Source organism: Cygnus olor, chromosome 25 (assembly GCF_009769625.2).
Source record: "Cygnus olor isolate bCygOlo1 chromosome 25, bCygOlo1.pri.v2, whole genome shotgun sequence".
In the NCBI taxonomy this organism is placed as follows: domain Eukaryota; kingdom Metazoa; phylum Chordata; class Aves; order Anseriformes; family Anatidae; genus Cygnus; species Cygnus olor.
The window spans coordinates 4,613,833-4,634,576 of record NC_049193.1 but is presented as its reverse complement, the minus strand read 5'-3'; the positions used below and the strand labels follow the sequence as shown (position 1 = coordinate 4,634,576).

The 20,744-nt window shown below is 54.1% G+C and overlaps 2 protein-coding genes and 1 gene segment (V, D, J or C); 1 reads left to right on the top strand and 2 right to left on the bottom strand.

The window, feature by feature from the left end:
* Positions 1–2,493: 2,493 nt before the first annotated feature.
* Positions 2,494–4,210, bottom strand: LOC121059461 (feather keratin Cos2-3-like). Its single transcript, XM_040536333.1, has 3 exons — positions 4,173–4,210; positions 3,623–3,695; positions 2,494–3,241 (listed from the first exon to the last, which is right to left on the bottom strand). Exons 1-3 carry the CDS (start codon positions 4,208–4,210, stop codon positions 2,915–2,917), a joined length of 438 nt encoding a protein of 145 aa, XP_040392267.1. The 3' UTR covers positions 2,494–2,914.
* Positions 4,211–7,822: 3,612 nt separating this feature from the next.
* LOC121059506 lies at positions 7,823–9,664 on the top strand. The segment is given in 2 exon segments: positions 7,823–7,905; positions 8,795–9,664. Coding segments are annotated over 2 exon segments (549 nt in total).
* A 2,982-nt stretch (positions 9,665–12,646) lies between these two features.
* Positions 12,647–13,070, bottom strand: LOC121059540 (feather keratin Cos1-1/Cos1-3/Cos2-1). Its single transcript, XM_040536414.1, has one exon. The coding sequence runs from the start codon at positions 13,053–13,055 to the stop codon at positions 12,741–12,743; it is 315 nt and encodes a 104-aa protein (XP_040392348.1). The 5' UTR covers positions 13,056–13,070; the 3' UTR covers positions 12,647–12,740.
* Positions 13,071–20,744: the final 7,674 nt, after the last annotated feature.

The following is a 20,744-nucleotide window of genomic DNA, read 5'->3' as shown; positions in this document are numbered from 1 at the left end:
CGTCTTTGTTGGGATGCATCGCTTCTGACTTTTGAGGAGGTGATCCTTGAATATTAACCAGCCTTCTTGGGCCCATCTCCCCTTCAGGGCTTTGTATCATGGTACACTGCCAAGCAGATGCCTGAGCAGGCCAAAGTCTGCTCTCCAGAAGTCCAGGGCATCAAGTCTGTTGTGCTTCCTCCTCGCTGCGCTCAGGATCCTCAATTCCACCATTCCACAGTCACTGCAGCCAAGGCTGCCCTTGAGCTTCACATTCCCACCAGCCCCAGTTGCTATGAGAACGAGGTCCAGAATATAGCGCCTCTCCTCATAGGCTCACCTTGTGCACTCACCTGAGGGCCTGGTTGCTTGTGTTCACACATCTGCTCTTGTCTTGTGACAACCTGTGTGCAGCTGGCTTTGTGTGAACGCACATGGGTGCACAGATTTGTGCATGACTCCATGCAGGTATAGATGAGCACGTGCGTGTGTCCTTGTTTTCCCTTTATCACGAGGGAATGTGCACAGTGTCAGCACTCTCCCCTCCTGTGTGCATGAGTCCTGCAGGGGAGCAGGTTCCCAGGGTCAGAAGGAGCCTGAGAGCAGCTGAACGGAGATGGCACCAGCCTGGCAGAGGCATGTCCAGGGAAGAGGCACTGAAACACGGCTCCTTTCTCCTGAGCCCTCCTTTTCCTCATGCCACAACAATCACCCTCTGGTACTGCCAACTTCAGGCCTCAGCAAGGACCGTATCAGGACAGTTTGGGTCCTTGCTTTAATTCAGGGTAACAGTGTTAGGAGTGCCTCAGCGTGGCTGTCCATTGACCACCTTGGGATGTATAGGAGAAGCAGACTGCTGTGAGGCTCCTGCTAGTGCCTGTCAGTGAGGGATTTCCACCCCTGGACACTGCCAGGTCCTCCTGGGAGTCAGTGCTGAAGCCAGGCCCACCTCCTCACACCTGTCTATAAAGGCCTGCCAGCATTGTCTCAGAAATGCATCGCAGAGGGGACAGATTCCCATCCAGCCCACGTCAGGCTGGTTCTCCTGAAGGCAAAGGGGCGGCTGTCGCTCCTCCATGTGTGGGATTTCACGGCAAAGGGGTTTGCTCAGCTTAGTGGGTGTCTCATCCAAGCTAAGCTGCCTTGTGCAAACACAGAAGCAGAATTCACCCACAGTTTTAGCCCTGGCAGTGCCATACCCTCACCTGGGCTAAACTGGTTACATTCTCTTGCAGCTGTGGCTGATTCCATTCCTCTGACACCAGGAAAGACAAAGGGTCTACCCCAGAACACCTTTGGCTTGTCTCTCTTGCCTGCATGGTTGATTCCTTCTGGACATGACAAGGCTGTACCAAGCAGGGCCATACGTGGATCTCTAAGGAAACAGCTCTGTAATCGAGCAGGGACAGGGTGCCCTGCTGATGGGAGCTGTTACAGAGGTAACCAGGCTGTAATGAGAAAGCGCAGACATCAGGGGGCTGCAAAGCACTGACAGGAAAAATGTCTGCCAGCAGTCGAACTGGGCCTGGAAGCAATGGGCATCCTTGAAGTGCAGCTGGGCACCAGAGAGCTGCAAACATCCTGAAGATAGCCTCTACATAACCAAAGGAAGAAACAGAGAAACAACCTCTTGCCTGAGGAGGAGCAAAACAGACGGTCAGGAAAAGTGGAAATGAGCATGAGGAAGTCCCTGTGAGTGCAGGCCCTGGGCAAAACTGAGGAAAGCTGCTGCATGCTTGGGGGCAAGTGGGCAGCACAGAGCAGCGTGGGGGCATGCAAACTGCTTGCTGTCTTTGCACTGACCCAGCCCATGGGGGTGCAGGGTCCTCAGGGACTGGAGATTGCCATGTATGGTCCATTACGGCTAACACCAATGCTGACTTGTGAAGGGGGTCGGCCCTGCATGTGTGCCACCACCTGGGCCCTGCCAAGTGCTGTGCTGGGGGTGGTTAAGCCTCATGGGACACATGTTCCTGCCACACATGCCCATGTGTGCTGGCCATAGCCCCAAGGTGGGGCAAAAGAGGGGAGATGAAGGTGGAGTAGAAGCGGTGGGGCATCCCTGCACTTATTCTACCCATTCCCCACATGTGCCATCCATCTTCTGTCCCCACCTGCTTACCCAGCACAGCAGTGTCCTGAGCAAGAGGAAGCCCGTTCCTAAGAGCCTGCAGGGTGCCCAGCCTCCACAGCCTCCCGCAGACTTGTAGCTTTTCCCGTGAGGACAGCAGAGGTTGTGCTCTCTGTTTGCAGGACAGGGGGAGCTGTGGGCAGAGACGCTGCAAGGCAAGGGTAGATTGCCCCTTGCTCTGTGAAAGCCAGGGATGTCTTCTTCAGCTCCAAGGGGCAGTGCCCAAGAGAGGACCCTCTGCAGCGTGTCGCAACATCCCATTCTTCTGGGAGAAGGGAAGAGACTCCTTAAACACCCATCTTGTACACACCAAGGGCAAAACCATTCTCCCTGGGCAGCTCAGGAGGGCATACGCAGAGGGAAGAAACATCTACAGCCAAGGCTGGGATGCAGAAATCTTTAATGAGTGTACAGAGGAAAAGCAGGTCACTCTGAGCAGAGGCCCTTCAGTGCAGGGATCTCCAGGACCAACTGAGAGGCAGCGTCTCTTGCCCATGGCGGAGATCATGCAGGGCATGTGTCTGCTGTTACCACAGTGGGAGGGCTGGATCTGAGGAGCCTCACAACCCAAGGGAGGAGAAGAGCACAAAGAAAAGGGAGAGAAGGAGGTAGGTGGAGGGATGGAAGGAGAGACATGGGCCATGTTTTCAGAAATCTCGGGGTAGCCCCTGGTCTGGCTCCTGCTGATGTCTGCCAGAGGAGGTGAGGAAGGTCAGTCATTCTGAAAGCAAGGGCCTGAAGATTCCTCCTTCTATTGTCCAGCACCATGGTCGTGCTGGAACGCCAGGGCCACGGCCAGTGGCTTTAGCAGGGCAGGCACCTTCTGCCACAGTAGCGGCTGGAAATGCCCGAGAGGTCACAGCAGCCAGAGGTGATGGGGACTCCGTCACAGCTGAGGATGCTGCCAACGGCAGCGGAGGTGGAGGATCCCACAACGGTGTTCTGCGGGAAGGAGCTGAGGATGGGGCCGGGCAGGGTCACCACCACAGGAGAGGGCTCAATGACGACGGTGGAGTTCTGGCACTGCCTGACGCAGGGCTCATTGCAGCTGCTGGCCAGCGGGGTCGGGCCACAGGGCCGGCATGGCAGGCACTGGTTGTAGCAGGACATGTCTGGGGGCAGGACGTGCACCTGGGAGAGAGGGCAGAGAGGAAGCAGAGCACATGGGTAGATGAGGAGCAGCCCTGTTGCCCAAAACAAAGGAGTCAAGATGACTGCTGAGGGTGGATGTGGGGGCTCTACCAGGAGGCTCATAGTCTTCATCGCTTTGCCCTGACAGGGCCCTTTAAAGAGCAGCCTGAACCAATGAGACAATCCCGTAGCGCGTAATCCAAAAAGCTGCCTCAGCACCATGTCCCAGCCTCTCTCTACACAGAACATCTCCCTCCACCCTTCTCCCATGGCAAGGAACTCCAAGGCCCAGCATAGCACTGAACCACCATCAGATGTGATGTCTACTGATGCAAGATCCCTTCTAGTTCAGAAGAGGAGGAGAGAGGGCTTCAGACTCACCTGGTTCCCAAGGAGGATGAGGTGAGAGAATTGGATGAGAGAGCAGGGAGCTGAGCTGCCTTTTATACTGGTACTTCATTGCCGCAGGCCCAGGGGCACCCTTGGCAGAGGTACCAATTTTCTGACAAGCTCGTCTTGAATGCAAACCATTCCAACAAATGTTGTGGTCTGTGTTTTGGTTTCCTGCACTGCTGCCTTTTCATTTCCAGATCTAGGCCATGGCCATTCCGCAGCGATGGTTTCTTTAGAGTGCTGGGATGAAATGTCCAAGGATTTCTAGGGCAGGAATACATCAGTGAGGGCAGAAGACTCACCGGAAGTGCTGGACGGGTCCCCTCTGATCATCTTCATGGCTCTCCTCTGGACCCACTCTAACAGGTCTATATGTTTCTCGTGCTGGGGGCCCCAAAGCTGAACACAGCACTCCAGGTGGGGTCTCAGTGAGGCAGAACAGAGGAAACAAAGCTTCTTTCCTTGGCTAAATACTGCCTTTGATTTAGCTCTCCTAACTTACTCATCAGATAATGTCTCTGTATTCTTTCCAGGTTACCTGTCCTTGCTCCCACCTTCTATGGCCTTCTCTGTCATGTTTGAGTTTAGCCAGTTGCTCCATGTTCATCCACGCAGGTCTCCTGGCATTTTGCCTGACTCCGTCTTTGTTGGGATGCATCGCTTCTGAGCTTTGAGGAGGTGATCCTTGAATATTAACCAGCCTTCTTGGGCCCATCTCCCCTTCAGGGCTTTGTATCATGGTACACTGCCAAGCAGATGCCTGAGCAGGCCAAAGTCTGCTCTCCAGAAGTCCAGGGCATCAAGTCTGTTGTGCTTCCTCCTCGCTGCGCTCAGGATCCTCAATTCCACCATTCCACAGTCACTGCAGCCAAGGCTGCCCTTGAGCTTCACATTCCCACCAGCCCCAGTTGCTATGAGAACGAGGTCCAGAATATAGCGCCTCTCCTCATAGGCTCACCTTGTGCACTCACCTGAGGGCCTGGTTGCTTGTGTTCACACATCTGCTCTTGTCTTGTGACAACCTGTGTGCAGCTGGCTTTGTGTGAATGCACGTGGGTGCACAGATTTGTGCATGACTCCATGCAGGTATAGATGAGCACGTGCGTGTGTCCTTGTTTTCCCTTTATCACGAGGGAATGTGCACAGTGTCAGCACTCTCCCCTGCTGTGTGCATGAGTCCTGCAGGGGAGCAGGTTCCCAGGGTCAGAAGGAGCCTGAGAGCAGCTGAACGGAGATGGCACCAGCCTGGCAGAGGCGTGTCCAGGGAAGAGGCACTGAAACATGGCTCCTTTCTCCTGAGCCCTCCTTTTCCTCATGCCACAACAATCACCCTCTGGTACTGCCAACTTCAGGCCTCAGCAAGGACCGTATCAGGACAGTTTGGGTCCTTGCTTTAATTCAGGGTAACAGTGTTAGGAGTGCCTCAGCGTGGCTGTCCATTGACCACCTTGGGATGTATAGGAGAAGCAGACTGCTGTGAGGCTCCTGCTAGTGCCTGTCAGTGAGGGATTTCCACCCCTGGACACTGCCAGGTCCTCCTGGGACTCAGTGCTGAAGCCAGGCCCACCTCCTCACACCTGTCTATAAAGGCCTGCCAGCATTGTCTCAGAAATGCATCACAGAGGGGACAGATTCCCATCCAGCCCATGTCAGGCTGGTTCTCCTGAAGGCAAAGGGGCGGCTGTCGCTCCTCCATGTGTGGGATTTCACAGCAAAGGGATCACACAGTGCCAAGAGTAAACTGATACCCCCTTGCACCAGAGGAATGCTCAGCATCTGGAGTGCTTCAGCATGGCTGAGCATCACACCCTATATTCATAGTTCCTGGGAGCCCTTCCCAGGGCCCTGACCAGCAGCTTTGGCATGGAGGGCACCTTCTGCCTGAGTAGCAACTGGCAATGCCAGAGTCATCCAGTCCTGCTGAATGCTTTCATTAAGGCCACGAGCAGTCGGAATGAGAGAAGGAGTTCGGAGAATACAATAATTTACTAACTTTTTAGAAAAGAACTTACTAACTTAGTAACTAAAAGGGGGGACTGAGAGAGGGAGTTAGGGGAATCTCATCAAGTAGAGGTAGAGTGCTGACAGCATTAAACTAGGATGCTACTTAGTGTCTTTACTAACTATGGTGCTTGTGCATTAATTAAAGCAAGAAGCCTTGGGCCCCTTTACCAAGGTCAGTCTCTTAATAAGAGTGTGAGCCTATCCTAAGAAACTGGTAGAAACTGGTCCTGCGGATGGACAAGATCCAAGAAGCAACTGAGTCCGCGCAGAGACAAGAGGTCAACTAGCGGTGACGAGGAAGAGTCATCACTCTTCATCCCCACGACCCCCAAAGACCACCACCAGAATACACTGCGCAAGCGCAGATGGGAGGAGTTTATGGAAATGACTCCTTGGAACTAATTTTAATATGAAGCGGGGACAGGTTATGAATATGTATAGGTGTATTGTGAAACTTCATGTATATGTAACTCTTTGCTGCATATAACCATGGCAAGTTAAAAATGAGAGGGTGGTTGCAGTGGCATTCACCAAAGGAACTTAAGACAGACCACTTGTTAGGGCAAGGCACGTGCTGCAGATCCTGCTCCTGCTGAGATTCACTGGCATTCTTATCTTTGGAGATTTTCTGGGATTTTGTGTAATTCTTCTTAGAAATGGACAACTCTGTTCATCAAACAACACGTTGCTTCACTCCTACAGACTCGCCACATGCTCACTGTCATGTGCCAAAGGATGTGGACAGCAGAGCGCTGGGCAGCACAGCAGAGCTCTGTGGCTCCTCAGGTGAGCTGCCATGCGGATCCCAAACTTCCCCATGAAAAATCTCCTTCTGTTTCGGGCCACCACAGGCAGTGAAGTGGATTCACTGCTTCGTGCGGTAAATTTTTTTGGAGAGAGGGAGTGACTTGCGGAAAATGGACTCCACAATCAGCAAGATTGTAAAGTAGGTATGTTTATTCAGCGCTGGGCAGCACGGGGGTTAGTCCCACCAAAGTTGTGCACACCTGACACGGCAATTTGCCTTGGTTATATGCAGCAAAGAGTTACATTGCGCAGACTCAGTTGCTCCTTGGCTCTCGTCCATCCGCAGGACCAGTTTCTACCAGTTTCTTAAGATAGGCTCACACTCTTATTAAGAGACTGACCTTGGTAAGGGGCCCAAGGCTTCTTGCATTAGTTAATTTGCACAATGCACCATAGTTAGCAAAGACACTAAGTAGCATCCTAGTTCAATGCTGTCAGCACTCTATCTCTACTTGGTAAGATTCTCAGTAACTCCCTCTCTCAGGAGAAAGTTCATACTGCCTGGGGGGTTTGAAAGGAACAGTTGGGGTCTGCAGGGCTTGGAGTATCATTCCTTTGGGTGTCTGAGAGCTCCACGTTTGAGGTGTGCTGAGGGAGGTATGGGGGAGGACAACACAACTAGCCAGGTGCTGCCAAGCCAGACAAGGTGTTAGGGGTGGTGACAGAGGGGGCCCAAGCATCAGGGAAGCAGAGACTGGCAGGGATGTGGCCGTGGGTGGGTGCCACCTGTAGCCCATCGGTGTTAGTGCATGTGACCCACTGAACCCACATCCTTTTCTCTGCTGACTCCTCACCCTGTACCCTAAGGAACATGTTGTCCTTGTCCCCTCTGGGCTTGTGGCATCCCACACCACACTGGAGCCCCGTTCCTCTTGCAAATTCTACATTATCCCACCAGACAGCACTAGGCGAGAGCACCTTAGCTGCTGCGTAGCATGGTTCCTCCCTTCTTTCTGGGGATGTGGGAGAGAAATCGAGGTGTCTTCTCCTCACGCAGGAAATAGGAACATCCTCATGGAGCAGCGGACCCCAGGGTAAAAAGAACAAGCTCAGTGGGGAAGACTGCCCTGACATCAGCCATGGCCAAGCAGTGCGTGTGCAGAAGAGAAGGCAGTTGTAGCTGGGGAGGTGAGGACCCCTCTGGGAGAGGAGACGAGAGCAGCCCCTTCCCATGATGTGGCCCCCAGAGTTCCCAGGACCCCTGACTGTGACAATCCTCAATGGTTGCTCCTGCTGGAGGAGGGAGAAACCCCAGGGAGCATTTTGGGCACAGTCAGACCAGAACATTTCTCGTCACTGAATCTCCCCTTGTTCCCCCAGCAGAGTCATTTCCGGCAGCTCTGTTCTTTCGGGGCTGGAAGGTGCTTTTCTGACTCTCTCTCCCGCAGCAAACAGGAGGGTCGGTCTCAGCATGCACCACGGGTATCTCGTCCTCACTGCCTTCCTGGGGCAACTGCTGGGTAAGTGCTGGCTTTTAATCAAGACATAAATCTTCTTTCCCCAGGAAGTCCTCATCAGCCTTACCAGGTTTATGTGGGGACCAACTCTTGAATCACAGGGAAAATGTTGTTAAATGTTGGCTCCCGTTTCTGGCTCTTGGACTGGTTCCTTCAAGATGCTGTTATTCTTCAAAATGAGAAGAAAATACAGAGAGGAGAGACCTGAGGCGCGTCTCCTGTTTTTCTTATCCTTTCTGTCCATTTCTCTCTGCCTCTCTCTTCTGGTCCACCTACTGTCACCAGAGAAGATGTCATTGGTCTCTGCAGTCCCTCATTTCTCCCTTTCCTGTAGAAACAGCCAGATTGTGTCCAAGGGGATACAGGGACATTAAAGCTCTCCTCCCATGGACATTACCAGGGTGTCCAGTCTGTCTTCTGCCTGATGTGTTCCTGCCATGGCCTCCAATGTCCTCCTGCTTGTCTGCACAGCCAGGGCTCCCTCCTGCCACCACTCACCTCAGCATTGTGTGTACTGATGGGCCTTGGAGGCCCCTGAGATGACAGGGATGAGGAAGCAGGTTGAACCTTTTCCCAGTAGCTGCATGGGCGCCTCAACCTGCTGGGGGATGCTGGACCCAGCACACAAAGCCAGGCATGACAGGCTGTGCCCTGGTCCTCTGGGCAGAAGGAGAGCAGGCAGGAGGAGCAGGCACACAGCACAGCTCTCACAGGGTCAGCTCTGGCCAGGGAGCTCTGAGCTCTGCCCCCAAACCACCTTGCTGTGCCCAGACCTCGGAACCTTTCAGCCCAGTAAAGGACAGGGAGACTTATCTCCCACAGGTCTGAATTCACTCCTCTTTGGCTGCCTGGAGATTTCCCCACAGAGCTGCTGACCTTCTCTTTCTTCCAGAAACCATGGGACAGGTGTCCGTCACCCAGCAAGAAGGACAAGTCACCGTGGAGCAGGGAAACACCTTCCAGACCAATTGCACATACAAGATCTCCAACTTTGGAGGCTTGCTCTGGTACCAGCAGAAGAAGGGACAAGCCCCTCAGCTGATTTCTTCTCAAGCAGGAAAGGGCACCAAGCAGAAGGACCGTTTCACCACGGAGCTGAACACTGACGGGAAACACAGTGTTCTGCGGCTGAAGGAAGTTGAGCTCTCTGACAGCGCCTTGTACCTCTGTGCTGTGAGTGACACCCCGGTGCAGGGAGCTGCCCTGGCTGAGCAACAACCCCGGATGGGGAGGGGATGTGTCTGTGCAAGGCAGAGCTCTGGGATGGGGCCCTCAGCTCTCCCCTGGCTGCACTGCTTCCCCTGTGCACTCCAAGATCTGACAGCCATATTCTCTTTCTCAAACGGGCTGGTGTCTGTGGCTGTGCAGAGAGGGCTAACCTTGACTGGCTGACCTGGACCGCAGGGCTCCACTTTCCTCCCTTCGCGGGCTGCCAGAATAGGGCAGAGCCTACTGGGAGATAAGACTCCCTTGGGAACTGGCTCTCAGCCCCTCAGCCCTAGGGTGAGTAAATTCCTGCCAGCCCATGATAAAGCAGCCTGCTTCGAGCCCTGGCCAGCCAAGCCCAGAGACCCCTAGAAGTAGTTCTGACAGAGATTTGCAGGGTTCTTCTCTCTCTTCAGTGAGTCAGTCAATAAACTGGATTTGCATCCCAGCCACCAGGTTTTCTCCAGACCTTCAGCCAGTTCATGTCCAAAGCCTGTGCCTAAGGGACAGAACAAATAGAGCAGCCCTTAGTGCCAAAGACCCAAGAGCTCTCCAAGTTCATCACAGTAAGCAATCAGAGCAAGAGATAAATGAAGACCTACAGCCCACTGAGTTCGTTGACGTCTCCTCAGGGGAGCTGGAGGCATGTGTGATCATCCTCAGCCCCTGCACAGGGAGCAGTGTCATAATGACCAGCTCCTGCGGCAGTGGGGCATTGCATGTCTGGGACAAGCAGGCTGCAAATGCCGAGACCTGGCAGGAGAAACGAGACTGTGCTGATGAAGCTTCCTCTGTCTCACAAAGCATGCTGAATGTGGTGTTTTGATGTCCTCAGACTTGAGGAAACTCTTTTGTCTGCTTGCAAGAGCAAGAAGCAAAGCAACCCGGAGAAAGAAAAGCTTGGCCCAGGCAGCTCCCAGCAGGGGGCAGCCATGGGCCCTCTTTCCTCTGTGCTCTCGGGGAAGGCAGCACCAGGCTCAGCCTTGTCTCAGCAGGGGTCTGATCTACCCCCGGGATCATTGCCCCAAGGATTCTCTGGACACATTGAACACCTCTGCAGGAACAATGCCTTCCCTCCTGTTCTTGTCTGGGAACATGGCTGGAGCTGATCTAACAGCTGTTAAATTCCAGGTTGAGAATCGGAATGATGCAATTAATATTGGAATCAAAACGTTCCATTAAGGAAAACATTTAAAACTTCTTTCTCATCATCTCCGTCTGAGCATTCCGTGAACCTTTTCAGAAAAAGCTGAACTGGGAAATGTAGAGAATAAAAATACTTCTTAAATTTCATTTATTTTTTGTTTCTTTTGCAACATTCTGAAGCTTAATTTCTCTTCACTTTGATTGAAAAAACAATCACTGGGTTGATACTGATGATAGTGTAGAGCAGTATTTCTGTTGTCTGGCTGGAATTTTTATGGGTTGGGAGCTTCTTTTACGCAGAAAATTATTTTCCGTAATACAGCACTGTGGGAAACAAAGAAATCTTTCACTAGCAATGAAAAAAAACCAATATTTCTTTTCAAAGATGAAATAAAACATAAAAATAAATCGCTAATATTTCTAATGAAAGACCGTAATTTGTAGCTCACTTCCAGGAGGGTCATGAAGTGAAGAGTGGGTGGATGGATGCCTGGAGAAGGATGGACAGCTGTTTGTATGGCTGTCTCTATGGAAGTAGAGTGTGAGAGAGAGAGGGCAGATGGAGGGAAAATGAGAGATCAAGAGAGGCCATGAGAGGCAAGGATGAGGCTTTTTGTTGATGTTTTCTGCTGCTCTTATTACAACATGGAACCTCAGTCTGACATCATCCCCTTCTGAAACCTTAGAGCCATGGCAAAGGAGAACAGGACCTTTGGGACTGAATTCATTCTTCTGAGCTTAACAGACCATCCCGGCTGGCACATCATCCTCTTTGTCATTACCTTCTCCTCATCTCTCTGAAGGCTATGGGGAATGGCCCCCCTTTGTCACTGTGGGGAGTGACCAGCCCCCGAGTAGCCCAATGCACTTTTTCCTCAGCCCGCTCACCTTCTTGGAGAACTTGTACTCCACCACCATTGCTCCCCAAACACTGGAGACTTTCCATGTCATCAGGTGAACCATTTGTGTTTCCAGCTGCCTGGCATAGACATTTTTTCCCCTTCTCCAGGGTATCACCGAGTTTCTCATCTTCACAATGTTGCTCTCCGATTGCCACACACGAGGCATTGCATTACACCTCAGTCATGACAAAGAAACTCTGCTTCCTGCTCTCCTTCGGAACATGGGTGCGGAGGGAGTACCAGGAACACCATTGTCCATTTCTGCTCTGGTGCTGGGCCTCTTCTGAGCTTGGCCTGTGGGGCTATAATGCTGAGCAAGATCCTTGACTGTATCTGAACACTTTCCCTGTTCCCTTGTCTTTCACTCACCTGGATATCTACACCCACAGAATGTCTTTTCTGGAGCATGGTGGGGCCACCTATGGGGCCTCTGAGTTCCAGGGCCTGATGAAAGCTGATCCATGCTTGGGGAAAAGAAAGCAAGACCGAGCAGCCATGAGGACATGTTTGGGCATCAGTCCCTGTCCTGGGCCTGCCTTCATAAAAAAGGAGTTAGGTTCACAGGGACTGGGGGCTCCAGTGTGTGGCCTGATGTGACTGGTAGCAGTACGAACTTGGGGATCCCCTCAGCCCTACACATCTTGGCAACAGCTGGGCCATGCCAGATGCTGTGCTGAAGGGTGATAGGGAAGCACAGGGAAGTTCTACCTGCTCTCCATGCACAGACATGATGCCCATGATCAGGTGGTGGAGGAAAGGTGAAAGTGGAGTAGAGACAATTAACCATTCCCAGTTTCTGCAATCCTTTGGGATCATCTTTGTCTGAGCCTCCATCCCCAGCACATCTCCACCCAAAGCAAGAGGAACACTCTTCCCCAAGAGCTGGGGCCTCCAATGTCAACAGCACTTGTCTAGGCGGAGACGTCACAAGTCAAGGACTCTGGACATTGGCTGTGGTGGAACTAGGCATGTCTTCCTCAGCTTCAACAGACAGTGCCTGAAAGATGAATTGCTGTAGTATGTACCACCCTCCGGTGCCTAGGGGAATGGAGCAGTGCCCTCAACCTATTCCCACTAAGGAATGGTTTTCCCTCTTGGCCATCTGTATGCAGAGGAAAAGACCACACAGGGACACACTCAGGGTTGCTGCAAATGTTTATCAAGTGTCAGGAGGGAAATGAGGTGACTCCAAGAGGAGGCCCCGAGATCGTAGCACAGCAGGAGCAGACAAAAAAAATCTGTTCAGCTTTTCCAATGGCAGACTTGAAACACGACATCAATCGACCTGGCCCACAAGGGGAGAGGGGTAGCAGGTCACTCCAGGCTGGTTTCTGGGGGCCTCACGGAAAGCAGAGGGCAAGAAAGAAAAGAAAGAAAAAGAGTGTGTGGAAAACAGGATAGGTATACATCGGCCATGTAGTCATAGAATCCAGGCTGGCCCCTTCCTGTCTGTCTTTACAGGACAAGCCAGAGATGGTCAGGTCCTCTTAGAACAACAGCACGAGGTCTGTTCTTCCATTCATTTTTGTCCAGCAGCATGTTCTGAGTTCCTGAGGTCCTGGTCTGGGGCACTGTCTGGCATCTTTAGCAGGGGCGGCACCTGCTGCCACAGTAGCGGCTGGTAATACAGGAGAGGTCACAGCACCCGGAGTTGATGGGGACTCCGTCACAGCTGAGGATGCTGCCAACGGCAGCGGAGGTGGAGGATCCCACAACGGTGTTCTGCGGGAAGGAGCTGAGGATGGGGCCGGGCAGGGTCACCACCACAGGAGAGGGCTCAATGACGATGGTGGAGTTCTGGCACTGCCTGACGCAGGGCTCATTGCAGCTGCTGGCCAGCGGGGTCGGGCCACAGGGCTGGCATGGAAGGCATGGCCGGCACTGGTCGTAGCAGGACATGTCTGGGGGCAGGACGTGCACCTGGGAGAGAGGGCAGGGAGGAAGGAGAACACGGGCATGCATGAGGAACAGCCTGTCACCACACCCTGAGGGAACCAAGGCACAGGCAGTGCTGTGAGCTGGAGGCTGTGCAGGGATGTGTGAGGGCTTCTTGGCCTCATCCTGCCAGAGCCCAAAAAGAGCCACCAGAGCCTGGCTCTAGGCTCCAGCCCAGGAGCCATCATACTAAAGGCCCAGCCTTCCTCCATGACAAACCTTCTACCCCTTGACTCTCCCACAACCAGCAGCCCCAAGATTTGGCATGGAACACAGCTGATAGCAGCTGAAAGGTCCATGGAACTGAGTCCTGCTTTTGGAGAATGAGGGGGACAAGGAGGGGCTTCACACTCACCTTGTTCCCAAGGAGAAGAAGGCCAGAGAAGTAGATGAGAGAGCACGGAGATGGGCTGGCTTTTATAGTGCGCCTTAGCTGCCCCATGCCCAGAGGCATCCCTTGAAGCAGGGACTACTTTCTGACAAGCTACTCGTGCATGCAAAACATCCCACCTAATGATACGGGATGTGTGTTGCCTTCCTGTGATGCTGCTTTTCATTTCCTGCTTTATGCCCTTTCCCCAAAGAAGGCAACTTCTGAGTGGCAGGTAGGGAGGCCCAAGTATTTCCAGGCAACACCAGTCAGTGTGGGCAGAAGACTCAGCTCACGTGCTGGAAGAGTCCAGGAAAGGCAAATGAGGTCAGCTTGGGTGACTCCCTAGGGGCTCTTTGGGGCCCTTTTGGCTACAGGTGTCCCAGCTCCTGCCTGTGACCCTACCCCTCCTGACACTGCCCTCAGGGAAAACCTGCTGGCCTGTTTTGCCTCCTCCTGCTCTGACCCAGGGATATCTGTATGGGGGGAGAGGTTGTGCAGGGCCCTTTCTGGATCACAAAAGAAAGGCCCAACAGGACATTGTCTGTTTTAGTTAGAAGGAATAAGAAGATGAATGCAGACAGAAAGTAAACCTTTCATGGGCAGGTGACCCTGCCTTCTACCAGCATCGGACAGAGCCGGGTGGGTTTTCCCAAGACACACAGTGCAGATCCTGTCCATAGAGAATTCCTTCTTCACTCCCATAACTTCATGCCTCTCATTTATTTAAAAAAATAAATAAATAAAATTGTACACCTCCCCCTTACATGATGCAAGCTTCTTTCTGTCATGACACCCACCAGTGATCAGTAGGGGCACTCCAGCACTTTCCCTTACCACTGCTACTCAGGCTAACAAATGGGATTCTCAAGCCTCAAGTGCAAGGCCCAAGAAAGCTGACGTCGTCTTGTCAAGAGCCCTGGCTCCAGTGCCTTCTGCAAGGCTCCCAGTCCACCTCCCCTCTCTACCACGTCAAACCATGTACTTTGACCAAATGCTGTCCAGAATCTTTGCTGCACACTGTGTCACCTTCATGCACATGTTCCTCTCTTGTGGGCACTTGCCTGTACTGGGGCTGCCTGGGACACAGTTAACATTCCCCACAGCGGCCCCTAGATTGATGTGCTCTGCGCTTGGAGCTAGAACAGCATTGCCATCACACCAACGTTGGGGCTATAGTGGAGCAGTGCTGGCACAGCATCAGGACTCTCTCCAAGCCCCCCAAAGCCAGGAGGTAGGGGGTGGGCAAGAGGTGGGGAGGGGACATCACCAGGGCAGCTGACCTAAACCAACCAAAGGGATATTCCGTACTCGAACACTCAGCAGTAAAGATGTGAAAGGGGAAGGAAAACCAGGGGTGGGCATATTGAGTCTGTGCTTCCAAACACATGGACAAACATTACTTGCTGATGGGAAGTGGAGAATAACTATTTCTCAATTTGTTTCCAAAAGGCCTTTCCTCATTGTTTTTTTTTTCTTCTTTATTTTTTATTTTTTTTTTCCTTTAATTATGTTATCCCTATGTCAACTTTTAAGCCCTTTAGCTTAAATCACATTCTCTCCCCACAGCTTCCTTTCAGCAGGGGGTGTGAGAGAGCTGTGTGGTGGACTTTAGTTGGCCATCAGTGTGAAACTACGACAGCCTGTGTGTTGCACTGGTGCAAGTGTCTGTGGGTGCAGTCTTGCATGATTCCACACAGGTGTGCATGAGCAGGTGTGTGTCTGTGAGAACTGTGTGGCCCCCCTCACAAGAAAATGGGCTGGTCACCACAGGGCATTCTCCACTGCTCTGTCCATGAGCTCCAGAGAGCAGCCAGGGCAAGAAGGAACCTGAGAACAGCTGAACAATCACAGAACAAACCCAGCCCAGAAGTGCCCACAGCACACATGCTGAAATGCGGCCTTCTGTATCTGTAGCCCACTGCCTCCCGACCCTAGGAAGTTCACTGCCAATTTCAGTCCCTAACAAGGATGGGCCCACAACAGTTTGGATCCTTACTTCAATTCTGTAACACAAGATTCAGAGTGTAAGAGCATGGTGGCGGTCACCCCTCCCCGCCTGTCCAGACCAGCACACAGCTGTACTCCCCATGGCTAGAGAGTTCAAAAGGATGGTGTTAGCTTTATGTACAGGGAGACAGGCTGAGAAATCCTGCCCTCTTCGAGCAGGCCCAGCCCTGCGTAGATCTGCTGCCGGTGCACTGTCAGTGGTGTCTGGGGTGGGACAGAGGTCCCCATGGGAAAACCAATGCCACGCATACTTCTGTGACTCATGGGCCTGGAGCTGAGTCATGCAGGGGCTGAAACCTTGGGCAGAAGTGGCATTGAACCAGAGGAACATGGGTCCTATTTACCCTGAAGGCGGTCAAGTCCTGGAGCAGATTGCCAAAGAGATGCTATGGGAGCTCCATCCTTGGAATACTTTGCCTGGACTTGATCCTGAGCAACCTGATCTGATGAGACCTGCTCTGGAAATAGGGTTGGACTATGTGCGTGCTGGAGGTGCAGCCTGTGATCCTCTGGAGGGTTTCTCAGATGACCTCTCATTCGGACTGCTCAGGAAGCATGGGGCAACATGCACAGTCACCACATCTCAGCCTTGGAGGGATGCTGTTGACAGATCACTGTTTCTGTTAATTCCCACTGTGACCCTTGATCACATACCGATATCATTCATGACATCAAAAGCTGATGGAGGGAACAGCACTCATGCACACTGCTGCTCATGTAGAAAGATGCATGAACTCATGGGTGCACTCACAGACACTCCTGGATGCATACTGAAGTATATTTGGGCACACACGGACAGGTACGTGTGCACACAGCAAACAAACAAATACTGCTCTCCTGAACTCCAGGGTTCTGATCTGACTTTCTCCTGTCTCTGAAGGAACATCCTGGCTTGCTGAGGCCCTGCTGTGTTTTTCCTCCAGAAGATATCGAGTGGTGGAAGACCATGAATCCTGAGCAGCAACTCCATCTCCTCCTTCCTCCTGCCCCTGGTATCTTCCCACAGGGGTGAGGGGAAGGTCTGCAGAGTGGTTTCTTTTGTTGCTGCTGGGTTTGTCTGAGAGCTGAGAGCTACTGCTCTTCATTCTGGACTCAGCCATCTACCTCTTGATCCGGACTGGGAATACACTTGTGATGGTGGAGCCCAACCAGCCCTTGCATCCTTCCGCGTAGTTTATCTTTGGAAACCTCCCATTCACTGACATGTGCCACGTCTTGGTCAGGATGCCTCTTATGCTTTTAGATGCCTTCTCTGCAGATAGGACAATTTACTTTTCCAGCTGTGTGCTCTGGCTCCTCTTCCTCCACTAGTGGGCCTAAACTGGGATGTCTTCCTCGCACTCATGGCCTATGACCAAGCTGTGTGCATCTACCACCCACTGCAGTACTCCAGTCTGGTGGGAGGCCTGTGGGCTGAGCTCCTGCTCCCCTCCTTGGCACAAGTGGCGCTCACCCTTCGTTTGCCCTGCTCTGGCCCTACACAATCACAGCTTCTTCTGGGATTCGCTATCTGTCATGCAGCTGGCTTCTGCAGAGAGCTTCTGGATTGGTGTGCTCCTTGACTCCAACAGCACCACCAGTTTTCCTGTCCTCCTTGAGCTCCTGCAGGGTGCTCCTGGTCTCCCTCTGAATGTAGACATGTGAGGAGACACAAGACACTGTCTGCTAACTCTCACTTGGCTGCACTTGTATCATGCCAGGGGCTATGTTCCCTCCTCTAAACAAAACCCATTCCCAATGTCTCCCTCAACAAAGTGGTGTCCATCTTCTCCAGGGCTGTGATGCCCCTGCTCCATGCACCAATCGACAGCCTAAGGACCGAAAAGGTAAAGGAAGCCATGGGAAACCTGAGAAACAGAGGGAGGTTGGTTGTTTGTTTCCTCTGCTGTGTTCTCTGCCTCTCTCTGTCTGTGTTCTCTCTGTTTCTCACAGCTGGAAAATGGAGGTCTTGGGGAAGCTGACATCACTGCTTCCACACCAGCCCTTATTTTCTTTCTTACCTTTCAACTACTCCCTCCTTGTTTCCTACCCTAGAAGCAGCCCTTCAGCACTTGCGAGGGGGGCAGAGAGAAAGAACAGCAGGAAGCTGGAAACAACACACAGGGATACAAACCTGACTGACAGATGACGAGGGAGGCAGTGAGGAGACCAAATGTGGGCAGTCACACCACTTGGGGGGCGTACACGGGGCTGTGGATATGTTTATGCCACTGAGGTTCTAAGATCGGGGACCTTGTCAATTGGGATGCTAAGAAAAGAGGAGGCATTCAACAAGCATACAGAGACCGAGACCAGAGAAGAAACACAGAGGCAATGACAAGAGACAAACCTCACCATTCACACCAGTTGTTGGCCTATCAAGAAGCCACAGGTGCCACTGCCAGGAAGATCAGCCTGGGCCTTGCACCTCCTACAGCTGTGGGCCAGGACACAGGCTGGGATGGGTGCAGGACAGACCTATACAACCCCATGAGGGGACGTGCAGGGAAACAGGAGCCAGGAGGAGCACACGAGGGCAGACAGAGCAGGCTGTAAAAGGGGCTGCTCCATGCACTTGTGTGGCTGGGCCCTGCATCTGAGCACTGTTGTCTGTCCTGTCCTCTTCTGGAATCTTTCCTTACCTCTGCGTAATCTCGCTCTGTCCCATGTGCATGTGTGCTGCAAGGAGAAAGTGCCAGCTGCTGGTGGAGCAGCAGGAGTGGATGTGGCACCAGGTGCTGGAGTCAGACTGGGGGTGAGGTCGCCCCTGGCCTGTGCTGTCAGCTGCTGGAGCCAGGGGGTCTCTGTGCAGCTCCTGGAGCAGGGAAAGGGGGTCTCTGCCTCCAGGCAACTGCGGCAGGAGTGGTTTGGGTCTCCAAAAGCAGCTACTGGGCGTACTGGCCTAGTCCTCAAACGGGGTGTGCAGGACCTTGTCTGTGTGTCTCCCAGATATGTGCTCAGCTTCGATACCATTCGAGCTGCTGGCAGTGCCAGCCACAGCTGGGGAACCAGTGCTTCTCATCAACACACGACCAGGCCTAGTCCACCCAGGCCTGCTGCCCTTCACCTGCCCCTCTTGCTGGGGACGCTGCAGACGGGCAGCTGCTTTCTCCACTCCCTCTCCCTCTCCCACTCCTTTCCCCTCCCCTCTCCTTGTCCGTGCCAAAGGAGCTGCCTCAGCCTTTCCCCACACGCCTCCCCGTCCCGGGCTGGGCTGCAGGACGGGCAGAGCCCCGCTGGCAGCAGCCCAAGCCCTGCCCGCCCACAGGCGCCCAGCACTCGCAGCCCGGGCCAGCCCCCGAGCGGCCCCGGGGCGGAGCTGGCGGCGCCGGGCGGCGGCGGCGGGGAGGAGGCGGCGCGGGCGGAGCAGAGCCGGGGCTGGCGGGGGCAGCGCGGCGCGGGCGGCGGAGCGGCGGGATGCGGCAGGGCCGGGCCGCAGGGCTGGCGGGGCTGGCCGCGGTGCTCCTGGGTGCGCGGGGCTGCCGGCGGCGGGGACGGGACGTGGGCTGCGGGGGGCAGGGGCCGGGGCCGCCCTCGCTGCTGGCCCGCCGGCTTCTTACGGACCTCGCTCCCCTCTGTCCTCCCTCTGCAGCCATCCCGTCTGCCTCCCGCGAGCTCAGCCGGCCATTCCCTCCCACCTTGCCTTGCTCCCTGCCTTCCTCCTCTCCTTTCGGCACACCCCCACTCATTCCTGCCTGCTTCCCTTCTCCTCCTGGCTCGGCTCGGACCCTCCTTCCAAACAGCCCTGCTCCGACCTGGTCCCCAAATAACCATTCCCAGAGAAATGCCTTTGTGTGCTTTCGTCTGAGAAAATGCTCCCATCAGCTGTCAACCGTTTTCGACTCCCCTCTCCCCCCCTCATGACATTTTCAGTAGCAGAAAAGCCCTTTTCTGAGTTTTCTCCTTCTTGTCTTCTTGGCAGTGGCTGCAGGGAGAGCCCAGGTGCAGCAGGAGCCGTGGGCAGAGACCAGGGATGGCACCGGCATCAACATCACCTGCTCACACCCCAACATCCAGACTGGTGACTCCATCCACTGATACCGTCAGCTCCCAGGCCGAGGACCCACATTCCTCGTGAGGGCTTATAGTGGGTCCCAAGATGTGACGGACCTAGCAGGGCGGCTATCGGTGGCAGCAGACCGCCGGTCCAGCGCCCTGTGGCTCGCCCAGCCCCGGCTTCGGGACGCGGCGGTGTATTACTGCGCCCTGAGAGCCACGGGGAGAGGAGCCGGGGCTGCGGCCGGGCAGGAACCGTGGCGGGCGGGGCCGGGCGTGTGTGGCGGGGGCGAGGCAGGGGCACAGCACCCAGGGGGCGCTGCCGCTCCGCCCGCCGGGACACCTCGCCCCGCAGCCCCGGGGGGCCCCGCCAGCCCGGCCCCTCCAAGGCACTTCAGTTCTGCTGGAAGGGTCTGGAGCCTGGGTACAGCTGAACGGAGATGGCACCAGCCTGGCAGAGACGTGTCCAGGGAAGAGGCACTGAAACACAGCTCCTTGCTCCTGAGCCCTCCTTTTCCTCACGCTGCAACAATCGCCCTCTGGTACTGCCAACTTCAGGCCCCAACAAGGACCGTATCAGGACAGTTTGGGTCCTTGGTTTAATTCAGGGTAACAGTGTTAGGAGTGCCTCAGCGTGGCTGTCCATTGACCACCTTGGGATGTATAGGAGAAGCAGACTGCTGTGAGGCTCCTGCTAGTGCCTGTCAGTGAGGGATTTCTACCCCTGGACACTGCCAGGTCCTCCTGGGAGTCAGTGCCGGAGCCAGGCCCATCTCCTCACACCTGTCTATAAAGGCCTGCCAGCATTGTCTCAGAAATGCATCGCAGAGGGGACAGATTCCCATCCAGCCCATGTCAGGCTGGTTCTCCTGAAGGCAAAGGGGCAGCTGTCGCTCCTCCACGTGTGGGATTTCACAGCAAAGGGATCACACAGTGCCAAGAGTAAACTGATCCCCCCCCCCTTGCGCCAGAGGAATGCTCAGCATCTGGAGTGCTTCAGCATGGCTGACCATCACACACTACGTTCATAGTTCCTGGGAGCCCTTCCCAGAGGCCCTGACCAACAGCTTTGGCATGGACGGCACGTTCTGCCTGAGTAGCAGCTGGCAATGCCAGAGTCATCCAGTCCTGCTGAATGCTTTCATTAAGGCCACGAGCAGTCAGGAAGGAGGGCACCCTTGGCCAGTTTGTGCATGGTCCCCAACCGGGGCACACAGGTGGTGACAGCGTAGGTGACAAGGGGGCTTCGGAGAATGCAGGAAGGCTGGAGAAGGGGGCTGACCAGAGCCTCAGGATGG